The sequence below is a fragment of the Bombus pyrosoma genome, linkage group LG10 (assembly GCF_014825855.1).
Source record: "Bombus pyrosoma isolate SC7728 linkage group LG10, ASM1482585v1, whole genome shotgun sequence".
Lineage (NCBI taxonomy): Eukaryota > Metazoa > Arthropoda > Insecta > Hymenoptera > Apidae > Bombus > Bombus pyrosoma.
In genome coordinates this window covers 9,456,290-9,470,207 of record NC_057779.1, presented here as the reverse complement: position 1 = coordinate 9,470,207, position 13,918 = coordinate 9,456,290, and the positions used below count along the sequence as shown (strand labels likewise).

Below are 13,918 nucleotides of genomic sequence, written 5' to 3'. Positions count from 1 at the left end.
ACGAAAGAAATTTCGGTTTTTAAAAAGATGTTTATTATTTAGACTGTCTTCTTTCTTATTGTTTCTGCCACTAACGTCTATTGTTAGTCTTGTTGATCGACGGATCAGAACGAAGGAGAATAAATTTGAACGCGACACGTGGACTAAAATCGAACCCTGCAGAGAACCGTCGTAAAACCGTAGTCGAACGTGGCAAAAGTTCAGAAAACTCGATTTAGCTTAGAGAGTCGATATCAACGAGGACGGAACTGGAAATAATAGTTTACCTGGCTATCGTTGCTTCGTTCGAGTCAGGGAATAGTTGCAAGAACCGCAGTCTTACCGGAAACTTTAAAGGATATTTCAAGTTCAGTAAAGTTAAAGGTTCGCTTCGGTGAAATGTTTCTCGTTGCTCGGATCCAAGTGACTCGACCAATAACCGTAAATAAGGAAATTTGAAAGAATATTTCGAGCCATATAAATATTCGGATCGACGTGTATTCGAATACTACCGATTGAATGCAAGCGACTCGACTAACCAGAAGAAGAAATGAACATGGATGCTCGAGGAGCGGAGAGAAGGAGCGTGTCGTGTTTTGTAAAATTAGATAAATTGTGTGTTCGTCGCATGAAAACGTTCATAAAATACGAATTTTATTAAAATTATAATACTATAATGTTTCGGGGGAGGTGATCGTGTGACTTAAAGCTGCGACCATGTTTAAAAATAACGTTGTACTTGTTCATTGTCGACGATCGATCATCGAAAGGTGTGACGCTGGAGATGCGCGTATTATCGATGGGCGGTTTCGTTGCGTGAAAGAAAGGGAGTGGATACATAGACACGCGATGGTCGATGCGACTGCAATTACTCGGATAGCGTTATCGTCGCTGCATCAAGTGCACTTCCGCTCGCGGTATCGCCTTTTCATAAATTTTCAAATCGGCTCTTGGTAAACGCGCTACCAAGTTTCGAACGTGTTCCAAGACGATGCTTGTTCGGACCATTGACAATGTTGCAGCGATATCTGTTTGCAACTGTCCGATTATTATTTATACGCTAATATAATACAAACGAGATGTTTTACACGATAGAAGAGATACTCTACACGATATATTATCGACGCGAGTAAATGCATACGAACGGTACGTCTACGTACGTCGTACGTTTGGAACGAGTCATGGAGAAGCGATCGATTTGTATAAAAGAAATATTTCTCGTACGATTTCGTACAGACCGGAATGTTGTCATATTTGTTGTTCATATACGTAGAACAAGCTGCGCCGCTGCAAAAATCGCAGAATATAATATAACTTAAATATAATGTAACACTTTGGGTGGCTTAGAGAGATTGCCACACGGATTTCTTTGATAAAGATGACTCGTGGCAATTCGTAACGCGAAAACAACAACGGTAATTCCGTTCATCCTTGCGATTGGAAGAACGCGAACATGTGTGCGTACACTGCATTTACGCAACTAAATACAAATACAGCGTTACGTGAAAATTACGTGTTAAGATACAGACAGCTTCTTCATTGTACTCGTCGATCAGTCGTAATTTGAGTTACGTTTATTCTTTGTTTAAAAGTCTGTTCAAGCTTATCTTTCTCATTCGTTATTATACAAAAATATAGATAATCTACTTATAGGATGTTTTCCTTTATAGTTACAGTAATTATCGTTATAATTAGAATCTAGAATAGACAGTCAGCAGAGATCTAAATTCTCTACCATTTACATCTTTCTACGTGATACTGTACTTGTACTTAGAAACAGAGGTAAAGAAACACGCGACGTGTTTTTTGGAAAATTCGCAAAATGGAACGTTCGAAGTTTAATATAACGTTCATTCGCCAGGCATTTTCGCTTGTTTCGTGCCACGATGGTTTCGAAGACACGATCCGAACGTTCTGCTATCTTCGAAATGCCGCGTAAGATTTTAACGAGCAATAAAACGTCATTACGAGTGATGATCCGCGTATCGGAGAGCTTTCTTGCTGTTTTCAACGAATTCCTGAAACAAAGACAGGAATTTCGATATGAAACACTGTTCTATAATGCACGGCTAATTAGAGAGAGTTAATTACCATTAATCCACGGCTCATGAAGTACGGCCTGTTGATGCCATCGTTCTTCGCGTAATCTTCGCAGAAACAGATGAATATCGTATCTATAATCATCTGTAACAAATATAAATTTCGCAATTACAGACGATAATCTATATTGTTTCATAGCTGAAGATACAAGTTTATTTCTAAAAATTGTTACAAAAGTTACCTCGTATACGGAAATAAAACAATGCGCCACCAACATAGCAAAGAATCCGGCCAACGCAATCGGTACCCATGGATAATGGAGTCCTTCCTTTTTCTAAACAGACAAGAAGGTTAACGGATCTAAGTTTGGAAAAATTGATTTACATCGATCCTTACCTGTAGCAAGTAAATTCCTGAAACAACTGTCAACGTAACCACCGTCACTTTTCCTAAGAATAGAACAAAGTCTCCAACGCTGTTGATAGCTGCGACTCTTAACACGTTGCTGGCTAAAGCCTGAAAAGCTCTTTTGCCACCCGTACAAAAATTACATCCGTATATAGCTAAACAAGAAGCAAACAGATTAAAAATATTAAGATAACAAAATCGAAGGGTGTAGCGAATATTTGCTAAAGAGATTAGTATATATCATGTAGTACATACCCGTTTCGATGTAAGCATTCCTCGTGAGGAATCTCAGAGCGCACTCGAAACACCAGAAACAACAATGACAGCACCATAAGATTAATCGTACGCAATCATTGTCGTATTTCTTGAGGCGATTTTGCACGAAGGAAATCACGGCCCTTATCAGTCGAACTATACCAATAATCAGCGCGCCAAATGCTACAGTGCCTAAATGGTATCGTGCGAGATAACCAAAGCTTTTGACGACTGGCAGAGAGAGCTGCTTCTTGTCCCTGTTCGAAGGAATATTTTATTTTTTCTTACTATTAGACGAATGATTTTTATGATTCCAAGTGTCTCATTAGAAAATTCAATCCCGTTTTCTATTCTTATCTTTGGATTACTATTGTAAAGAATAGTATTATTCTATTCAATGAAAATGCAAAGTCTACTAGTCGAGTAAGTGGAATGAAAACGGAATATGGAAATTTCCATCGTATCTACGTGTGAATTACGATATCGATCAGTGTCACCTGGTAAAGAACCAACGTGCAACGGCGCCAGCGACGACTATATGCTGGCAGCCCAAGAGGAATTCGCAGGTGACGAAGAAGAAGAACAGATTGTACCATCTAGTCGCCTGAAAAAACGTTACATATTAGTCGTTTCTGCCTCTGTTAACATCCTTGCGTTACATAATTCCGTCACTTACGATTAGAACACTATCCTTCCTGAAATGGATGTGATTTTTCCGGTTCTTGTAAATGTTGCCCGCGCTTTCGATCCAAAGCATGCAGTAAAGCCAGCCGCACACGGTGAGTCCGATCAGAAGATAAGTCTGAAACCGATGACTGTACATGTTTAAAGCGTTCTTCGAAGTGAATTAATCGAAAACGGAAGCTTACAACGCATTTGCCGCACAAAGTTGTTAGAGCTTTTGTTAACGAAAATGAGTACGATATAAAAAAAATTAATACGATGTTATATCATAGAAAATAGTATGACAACGATTAAAAGATACAAATTTCAAAGTTTGTCCGGATTTTTATTCTCGAACCTTGTTCTTCTAAGTTTACCGCGTAAATCATTTCTTCCGTCGTGTTATTCGACCACAGCGTCATGCGATCTCCTATTTTTCTACTGTATATCACGTGACTTCAAAATAGAAAGAAAGGAAGGCACATTGATAGGAAGATAAAGTAGCCCTCTCACTTTCACGGTGAGTGAGAAGAAACAAACGATAGGTAAATATAAAGATAAGAAAATTTGATGTTCTTGAAACGAGGGTGAAGAGGAAAAAGCATGGGATCCGAAAGCAGCTTTAGATTATTCGATACGCTATGAGTTTGTTTATCGGAAAGAGGGAAAAGTTCTTCGAGTAGGCAGAAATGTTGCCTCATTCCGTATACGTTAGTTTTATCAAATATTTACGTACATATACAGGCTGAAGAAGGAGCACTGGCATCGCGTACACAGCCTTTCCTGCCTCATGGAACAGCTGCATCACCAGGGCGATTCTTTTTCTCATTACCAGAACGATCAGAAGAATGATGACCTGTAAATTATGTCCAATCGATAGCATCGATGTATTTCGGTTATTTTTTCAACAAATTTAGTGACTATAATATTTACGAATAGCCGACAAACAACGTCTCTAATTTATATGGAAAAATCGTTCAACAGATGGTCTGTGAAAATTCCTTAATTATATATCTGGTCGCTAACAAACTTTTTAAATAAAATGTCGACAAATTCAATGACAGGACAATGAGGAAGAATGTTCAAAATATCAAGACTCATTACCGTAACAGTAGTCAGTATGATCGCGTAGACTATGTAAGCCTGCTCGCTCGAATCTTCCACGTCTATTTCATGCTTTTGCACCGCTGTTTTCTCTCTGTACCACGTTAACCTGCGCAAACACAATGTCTCCACTCAGAACACACGATGATACAACTTTTAACCATGAATTTTCTTCGTCAGAAGTAACGAACGACGATCATTGATCTCCGCCTTAACGGCTAGGAGAGAATATTCTGATTCTATACTTACAGAGTTGGAAAGATGACTCGTTAAATCCAATAATACACACCTTTCGAAAATAGCTGATAAATTTACAAAGTTTTGTAAAAAAAAAAAAAAAATGATATAATGTCGTGACAATTAATATCTTTTATACGCGTACATATATCTAATACCAAAATCAAATAAAGAAAAGAAAAGAAATTTGGATATTGTTCCACTGTGAAGCATAAAAATCGCGTATTCTTCGGCCGTGATATTCATATTTAAACGAATCAAAAAAAAAAAAAAGAATATTAATCGAAATCTTACCAAAGAAATGCCGAACCACCGATGGACGCCAAAATAACGGCTGTTAAAACGATGTAAACAATCCATTGCACCATGTAGCGGAAAGCGATTAAAATGCCGAATGAAATAGCTGAGGATAAAGAACGAAGAAATGGATATTCAAAGAAATGTTCACGCGAAAAAAAGAAAATTTTGTAAGAAAAAGAAGACGTAGTACGTACCTAAAGCGATCAGTAATAAGTAAACCATCTCTCTCCAAGCAACGCTAAGATCCCTGGAGGCTTCCTGAAAAAGAAGGAATCTGTTTCTGAACACGTTTCAGAGAGTAAAATCAACCCGAGGCAGGAAGACGATAAAGTTCAAACTAAATATCTTCGCTGTTCCTTTTAAGTTTACATAAGTTGCTTAGTTTACACGCTACAAAGATTGTATTTACCTGTTGGTGACGATCTATACCATCGACAGAAAATGTCGTAATGTAATTACTATGATTTAATGTAGCAAAGGATATGGACTTGGTGGAACTTCGATTAACAGGTGTTTAATTGCTATTAAAAAAGAAATGTACAAACCTTGTAAAAGTTATCGAGACCGAGTTTCCTGATCAAAGAAGTGATCGACTCCATCGTTTCATTCTTCACGCAGCGATTTAAAAACACCGTGTCCCTACGAGCAAAATGAAATATTAAAACGATCAAAATCATTCGGCAATAAAACATGGATGTGTCGAACATTGCACGAATTTATTTATGACATTTTGAAAGACAAATTTCTGAAGAGAAATAATTTTTTCCACCGCAGAACAATATATGACCGTATAGTTGTTAACTCTTCTCATAGCGTTAACACTACTGTTTAAATTTGTATGTTTTAAAAAGTCATTAACGTAGATGCAATCAAAGCCATCGTACGTAAGAACCATACATACCATTATTATATCAAAGCATTCATATTATTTCATATTTTCCTCAAATCTAAGAAATTCGATTCTACGAAACGATGCAGCAGAGATAAGACGAGCTATCCGCGAAAGGATTTCACGTTGATCGTATTTGTTGAAACGACGCTTCAATTAAAGAGAATAAAATACAAATACAGGTAATAGCAATTTTCGTGCAATGAGGACACCATTCTTTACGATCCCGCAACTGGAAGTGGCGTACAGGATCCCTTGCATCATAGTGATACTAACTGATGGTCGCATTTTTCCACGCACGTGCGCGTTTTCACCCCTCGTGTGTCCACCGTAATCTGCAGGTACCTGAGGGAAATGAATAATAAATGAGTAACGGTGCTAATGAACGATTGCGCGAAAAGTGTCGTCGGAAATTGGCAAGTTGCAGCGCGTTTTCCACCCGGGCCGGGTATCGAATTTACAGGCAACATTCGCACTAATTAACCGCATTATTTCACACGGCCCGGCTAAGTTCTCCGCCGAGATTTCACGCGTAGCATAAAGAACCAGAGATCAGGCTGGGATGAGATAGATCGGTAGGAAGGCGAGTCTTAATTAAGAGTTTACACAAACGTATTTAGGAAGATCACGCTGTATAACAGTTTAAATGGCCAGGATTAACACTTTTAAAAACTAGAAATAAAATGGGAAAATTTAGGGAAATTTAATTCAGAATTCTGTTACTTTAGAAAATTTGTCGATAAAGAATAGCTTCGAGTAGCTTGATGTCGTTATCGGTATTTGTAAGGTTAATCTCAAATTAATAATAAAATCGTAATGAGGTCATGGAGAAGCGATTTCACATTTTTAGATAGTTTTAGTATGAATTTATACTTCTGTAGCTGGTAATGTCCAGAAGTATGAATTGGTTCACGTTTTCTTTCCAATTGAGAAAATTATGTCTACCAATTAAAAATCATTCGTTACTGCACGTAACCTTGACAAATTTTTTAGAAATCAAATCTAAGACCGAATAGGGAAATTCTTTGGCTATTTTTCTATCTTTTTTCACAAATCGGTTATTTGAGAAGAAAAACGCGAAGAAAAACTGTAATAGCGTGAACGTTCGTGTATAATTTGACGTATTGGCGCGCTCATCCACCATCGCGAACGCCTCGCTGCCTAGAAAATATTAATATCGTATAGCGGATCCCATTGTCGCGAACTTGTTTCATTTATTCAGTCGTCGATGCGCGGAATATTGAATTCCGCGTTGTTGTCACGGCTATGAAGTTCGATGTTAATCCGTCGACGAATTATTAATCCTTCGGGAGCAATGGCACCGTATTTGGCGACGCTTGAACATCTACAGGGTCACTGGGGGTGCTGCTTGCACGTACACACGTATGTATTTCGATAGATCGTTGCTATATAGATTATCATCGATGTTTATGGGGGTGAAATAGATTGGAAGTCGGTGGGGAACAGTTGCTGTTAATTTCAAAAACGAGTTTATAGAGGTTTTAAAGTTCTTTTCACGAGCTTGTGTACGATTAAAGATTTAACTTTCTTAGCTTGCGGCACTTAATTCAGAAAGATAAATTTCTCTGAAAGAAACACGAATATTCGAAATAGTGGGTAAAATTGAAACGATTCTAGCGGTCGAATGATTTATATACGATCAAATTTTCCTTTTTCCAAATGACAAGGATCTGCTAATAAATATAGAATAATGTTACCGCGAACGTAAGATTAGAGTGATCTAGTAGCGGTATTATATTCATGAACAGCAAACAGGAAATTTTGAATCAAAATTTATCGTATTCTCTGTGACGATTAATTAATTTCATCGTGTGTATGCGACTGTGGATAACGATATATATCAATTAATCCTGTGACATCTCCCATCGAGTTAAAATTGAATGGGGCGATGAAACATGGAAACGCTCATTGGAAAAGGAGCCGACGTAGTTTTAACGTTATTCGCATACACGTCTCGTGTCATACATGCTTGAGTCAATGAACAGGTTATGCTTACCGGTTTTTCGTCATGTCTTTGCCCTTGCATGCGAAATCGGAATTATTTGAACGTTCTCTTTCCGTGATACGACCGCAAACGTTCGCACAGTCATCGTAGCCATTTATAACGCGGTAAATGTCTCCTTTCTGCGCGACGATGCTCAACAGGAAACCCTATATTGGTAACAGGAAAACGTTTTGTACGTTCTACGTACGTTGTTTCAAAAGAGAAACGAAACAAAGTGAAAAGAGAGAGAGAGAATAGAAAATGTTGAACGTACGAAACCAATGACCAGGCCGATCAGAACGATCAAACTCAGGATATCAGTGCAGGATCGATCGGTAACGAAAAACTGGTCCGGCTGCCTCGTCGACATCCCCTCGTGATCCGGTGTCTGAAACGAAAAGTATGGGAAATCGTAACTGTTTTATCGAAATCGCGAGCGTGTCAAGCTTCACTTTTTTTTCCACCGAATAAATATCGTCGGTGATATTTTGTTCGCAAACGAGCAAATGAAATTCGAGGTAAGATTTCGGTTTCCCTTCCAGTTCGGTATTCTTACTCGGACGAATAGATGAGTTGTTTTGTTAAAAACGTTTATTATTAGATGGATAATGGCGCATTTTTTAAACGAAACGTGTCTGAAAAGATTCTACATTTTCAAGTTGTTCGTTTTTCCATTTTACCGCGTAGACGAGAAATTTGTTTCGAATCAGAGAACAGAGAGTAGGCGAGAGAGAGAGAGAGAAAGAGAGAGAAAAAGACGGAGTTGGTCGGTCGAACGTGAACGTCTTTCCGTGTAACGATCGAAAACGTCGAATCTATTGGCCGCGGTCAGCATTCCGGTAAATTTTCAGCCCGATGAAATCGAGCGTAGCTAAACGCTTTCAACGAGAATCCGCGTCGTTTCGCCAGCAGAACGCAGTTGGTAACCCTGTTTCAAGTCGAACGAACGATCCTAGTAGACATCACCCTAAATTAATTAGAGTGTTCGACGGTGACCTTGCATTAGCGTGCTTCTCGTAATTAAATTCCGCTCTCTCTCCCTTGACTCGTCTTATTAAAGGCGTGCCATTACGTTCCATTGATAACATCATCGTGTCACGTTGTCAACATTTATTTACGCCTCGTTCTCGTTAAAGTCGCGTTTACATCAAGCAACTCTTGATCAAGTCCGAGTCGTCGTTAAAAATCGTCCTTGTAGGGCAAATTTTCAGTCAAATGGAAGTTGACCGTTTTTGGCCATTTTGCAGCCTCTCAACCTAATTACCCGAGTCGTCTCGCACAATTGAACGAATATTATTAACAAAATTTTACTTTCAGATGTAGTATAAACTTAGAAACTCTTTATTCTCGATTTTCACGGTGGAACGAGCAACGGAACCGTGAAATTTATGCTATTCGTGTTTTGCAATGGATTACGAGGTTGGTTAAACGTTTTGATCAGGTTTGGCCAGGAAAACGTTAAAGGAAGATACATTGGGATCCCAGACAGGTTTCGTTCGAAAATGCCCGTGTATTGTATATGAACAGTTATTGCAACCGTGTAATTTTTGGAAAATTTAGAAAGAAATTGAACGCAGGTATTTGTACGAAAGTCGGTATCTTTTCGTTCGAGCATTTTATCTTTTCTGTTATTCTATTATTTTCTTTGTTTAAACTAATAAATAGTAATAAATAGGGTAGCATACGATTTTAAATATTGCATATTTTTGATTATGAATTTAAAAAAAAAAAAAGAACAATATTCAGGCAGATAATTAATCAAATGGAACGAGTCTCTTCGTGTCATGATCGATGCGTTTATTTTGTTTTGGTAACTGTCAAAGATTATGTTAACAAAATTACCGGATCTTATCGATCACACGAGATCTAGTTAATTGTATTCTGTCAAGTTATTTAAGAGGAACATATTTTTCTATATGTAATAAGAAAAATTGAGATCTACTAGAACGTTATGAGAAAGATGTGATTGCCGTCTTTCTTTTTAAATATTTTAGTCCCTTTAAATTACTGTTTGAACGCTATCTCTGTAATTTCATTCAGTTTAAAGGGATACTACGCGTAGATAGTATATGTTAATCTTTACCGTGAGAAATTAATACGCACGTTTTTTGTACGTAAGCTTTTCAAGCAAAATTAAAAGCTTCGTTAAGCCGTCCATTTTTTCGACACGTTCTCCTCGCACGAATGGAAATTTTGTTATTACATGGAGTAATATTGATCGCGTTATGATGCGTTAATATCATGAAAGCATGGCGCAACGAACAAGCGAATCTTGACAGTCTTAATATTAATAATAATCCCTAATCGATAATCGAAAAGATAATTATTAATAATATTACAACACTGAAATTATTATTACCATATTATACTTGCGGAAATTGACTGTTTTATTGTCAAATTCGCTGCTGTTATGCAGAAGAATTAATTAGCACTGGTAACTTTTGTAACTAGAATCGTATAAAATTTTACTAATATCAGTTCGACCGTGGTAGAGAGTCGAACAATCGAGCAGGAGAATTTCAGAAACGAGAGAACAATGACAAAGACAGTAGTCGTTCGGCAGTGTCTCATTGTCAATTTACAACTTTGTAACTCGATTCACCGCTAGTTTAATTGTTAATTACGAAACAGATAGAAAAGCCGATAATTATCGCTTTCGTATTTCTCATTACCGAAACAATGTAATCACAGAGACCGGCAATTACCAACTATTATAACGTTACCACTATTATTATCCCGTGATTATTTATTTCTACTCCATTAACACGTTGGAGCAACAAAAAAATATCTGCTTTATTCGCTTGGTTTCGTCGGCGTTCGGTAACATTGGACGCGCGTGTGTGGTAATAACGATGATATTCGGATTTTCGCTCGAGTCTCTAGCGAAAATCAAATTTTAACCATCCCGTTATTTCTAAATCACCCTGTAGATCAACGGAACCATCGGTATATAACCGTACAATTAGAGGATACATATAAGCGCAAAAACAGCGGTTTCATCGCAGCGTGAATACACGGTTTCCATGCACGCTAGTGATCACCAGTTTAAGACCACCCCTTTCTCAATTACATTTTGGAATACGGAGAACAAACAGTTATAATTAAACCGTTTATCTGCATTTATGGTCGTAAGAAAGTGCTATCCAACACGTTGCATACGATGCGTTATTTCTGGAATTCGCCACCTTGAGACTGCAACTTCGAGCTGTATTAAATTTAAGCTTCTTTTCCTTGCTTTGCAATCCTCGTCTTTCAAAATCTATTCCAAAAATGTTCTCTCTTTCTTTTCTCAACTTTATACTCTTGATTGACTTCGTCTCGTTCGCTTTATCATTGGAAATTAAATATCTGTTTATTGCACTATTTTGACTGAATGTATTTACGTCTTTCCACTTTCAACCCTTTGGACGAAAATGACGAATTTTGGCGGCTCGAGTTCTCTGTGCTAAATTTAACTTTGATGGGCTATACGTAAGCACCGTATTTAAAGCATTTAATTACCGTAATTTGGCATTTATTTATACATCTCAAACACAGATTTCCATAAACATTTATATTCGCTACGCATGTTCTAATAATCATTTATATGTTGTTTAGTGGACTTTGTAAACTAACTAAATCTACTTTGCATCGAATCGTATTTATGAAAAACTAATAGTTTCGAGTGAAATATTTGTTACAATAGCCGCGATAGAATTAATCGGTGTGAACGGTTTTAAAGTAACTGGCAAGACAGAGGTTGAAACGGTTTTCTAAAGAAAAAAGTCTTCGTGCGTTTGCTGATGAGAATAATTAAAATGAAAAGCTTTTCCACCGGCCTATTTGTTGTTCGTTTCATCCGCTTTCGATATTTAAAACTTTTTCTACAAATTTTCTGCTATTTCTGACGGAATTCCAAAGTTCATTATACGGAACGCGAAATATTTCGCGAACTTCGACGTAATCCGTTAATGGCACTTAAGATTATCATTTTCAAACTAGTATAATTGCTCTTAGTTGATGGAAAAGAATTTACATAACGAAGTAGGGAAAGGACGTCTCATTAATGGAAGTTTATACACGTATTCGTAAAAATGCTATAAAAATTCGTAATAAGGACAAGAACGTACTAAAAAGTATAATTCAGAACTTCATAGTGTTCGCTGAGTGTATGATCACTCCTGTAAGCGGATTTATCGATAGATGGACAAGTTACATATTAAAAGATATCGTTTTTCGAACCGGACGAAACGTTTAACCCTCGTACGTACGAGCTTTTTAACGGTTTTAAGCTGTGGTCTTAGTCGGTCGAAGGGTGGCTTTGAAATGGAAATTAACGCTTTATAACGTTACACGCGTACATTAATTAGAAATAACAAATCCGCGCATCTTTGATTCTCTTGTATCGTTTTATTTTATTTTACGCAATTAACGATTCTTAATTTTGAAACGAAAGTGAGAGAGAGAGCTGGGATTCCTATTTTCACAACTGTCAGAAGCATAGGAACTTACATTCGTGAGAAGCTCAAGCATAAGTAATTCAAGGCGCAGCTCACTGATACAGCTCGATTTAAAAACAAACTATATTCTGAATTCCACCTATCTTTCATTTTCCTTCGTATTATTATCACTAGCTACGTCTCTCTACGTCTTTATCTTCTGAAACCCGGCAAAAGAGAAAGAGAAATAGATACTCGTCGGGACAGTTTCATAAACAATTCGATCTAGAATGAAAACGTTTCGCGTAAAAGTCCATCCGACATAATCGCCAAACTAAACGCAAACTTTAGACGATCGTTCATTCATCGCTAACCTATTTGGTTAAATATACTCGAACGTAATTTAGACACGGATACGATAATTAAAGCGCGTGTGTGAGGCCAATACGTTTCTCATGAATAATTACCGCTCTTCTCCGCCATTACGCGAAAAGAATTGCACCCAGTGCGCGAACTGCACGCGAAATTTCAACGAAATCAGTGACCTGACCTGGCTTCTGTTCCTTCTTCCGCCATGGCGACGAGACGAGGCCAGAAGTTTTTATATCGAAATACTCGAGCGGAAATTTCAACCAAGCGTAATCGTAAAGAATAATCCTTACCCTGGGCTCCACTTTGGACGATGGCTCGTCCGTGCAACAGCAACAGCTCATCCTCGAGGAACTGGCTAATCCTTGCTAACAGCCGGTGTATTGCCCCTCTTGATCCTTTCCTGGCTCCGCACTGTCCGATGTCACGAATGCGTCCGCTTCCGGGAATAAATTAAAACGGAAGTTCTTTAAAATGGCCGCAGCAACCGTCGCATCGAGGATTCTTGTGCCGTCGCGCAACACTTCGCGATAATAAGTATCGCGCGCGAGGAATACGCGATATCTTTAAATAACGATATAATAGCGGCCGATAAGACGGAGATAAGAAACTAGTCGATTTTCTCGATAATATCGGAAATGCAACAGTTAATACTCGTGTAATAGGAGTATTTATAAGACTCTCTCTTGCGTCGGAATATCGCTGATCCACGATATCTTTACGGGGAGAGTTGCAGTGCGAAAATCCGTTCTCCTTTTCCTTTCTTTTCTTAGATTCTCGAGTCTGCGTGTATTATCTTCTGCGAAATTATTAGATTATTATTAGATTAACAACGATACTTTATAACGAAATTTTATCAATCGTAACATTCGTTTCATAAATCACAACACAACGATAAGTGTACAGCACGACAGTTCACTAACTACTATGTTACGTCGCGTGGGATGCTCCGTACGACGTCCCTCGTAGTCTGGCCGCTAAGGCCCACGTACCGTTATACAGACTCGTATGAACCTTTAATCCTGCAGGTATTTTCGGTTTATGGATGATCCTTAGAACAGTCCTTAGGTTCATTGCAAATTACGGAGAAAACGGATATTTGTGTAACGGGAAAGCCATTGCTTTTCCCATAAACGATGAATCATTTGTTAACGTTGGCTATAACCAATGGACATCGTGGATCGTTACCCTCACTTTTCTAACGAAAAGTATGAACAAAGAATCGGCGTTCTTAGTTCAAAAGGCACACCC

At 38.0% G+C, this 13,918-nt stretch overlaps 1 protein-coding gene across 4 annotated transcripts in view; it reads right to left on the bottom strand.

Moving 5' to 3' along the window:
* Nucleotides 1–599: 599 nt before the first annotated feature.
* The window catches only part of LOC122571997 (choline transporter-like protein 1), a 49,128-nt gene continuing 35,809 nt past the window's right edge, over nucleotides 600–13,918 (bottom strand). For 3 of the 4 annotated variants that reach the window (XM_043736432.1, XM_043736431.1, XM_043736433.1), the window contains exons 2-17: nucleotides 12,961–13,106; nucleotides 8,155–8,268; nucleotides 7,893–8,047; nucleotides 6,152–6,220; nucleotides 5,532–5,625; nucleotides 5,181–5,244; nucleotides 4,981–5,089; nucleotides 4,450–4,558; nucleotides 4,082–4,201; nucleotides 3,359–3,484; nucleotides 3,180–3,286; nucleotides 2,683–2,939; nucleotides 2,416–2,582; nucleotides 2,261–2,353; nucleotides 2,071–2,163; nucleotides 600–1,997 (exon numbers count right to left, since the gene is read on the bottom strand). In XM_043736432.1, coding sequence (XP_043592367.1) covers nucleotides 1,944–1,997; nucleotides 2,071–2,163; nucleotides 2,261–2,353; nucleotides 2,416–2,582; nucleotides 2,683–2,939; nucleotides 3,180–3,286; nucleotides 3,359–3,484; nucleotides 4,082–4,201; nucleotides 4,450–4,558; nucleotides 4,981–5,089; nucleotides 5,181–5,244; nucleotides 5,532–5,625; nucleotides 6,152–6,220; nucleotides 7,893–8,047; nucleotides 8,155–8,268; nucleotides 12,961–13,011 — 1,782 coding nt within the window. In that variant the 5' untranslated portion in view covers nucleotides 13,012–13,106 and the 3' untranslated portion in view covers nucleotides 600–1,943. The remainder of the gene's footprint in view (nucleotides 1,998–2,070; nucleotides 2,164–2,260; nucleotides 2,354–2,415; nucleotides 2,583–2,682; nucleotides 2,940–3,179; nucleotides 3,287–3,358; nucleotides 3,485–4,081; nucleotides 4,202–4,449; nucleotides 4,559–4,980; nucleotides 5,090–5,180; nucleotides 5,245–5,531; nucleotides 5,626–6,151; nucleotides 6,221–7,892; nucleotides 8,048–8,154; nucleotides 8,269–12,960; nucleotides 13,107–13,918) is intronic. The other variant, XM_043736434.1, reaches the window with a different exon arrangement.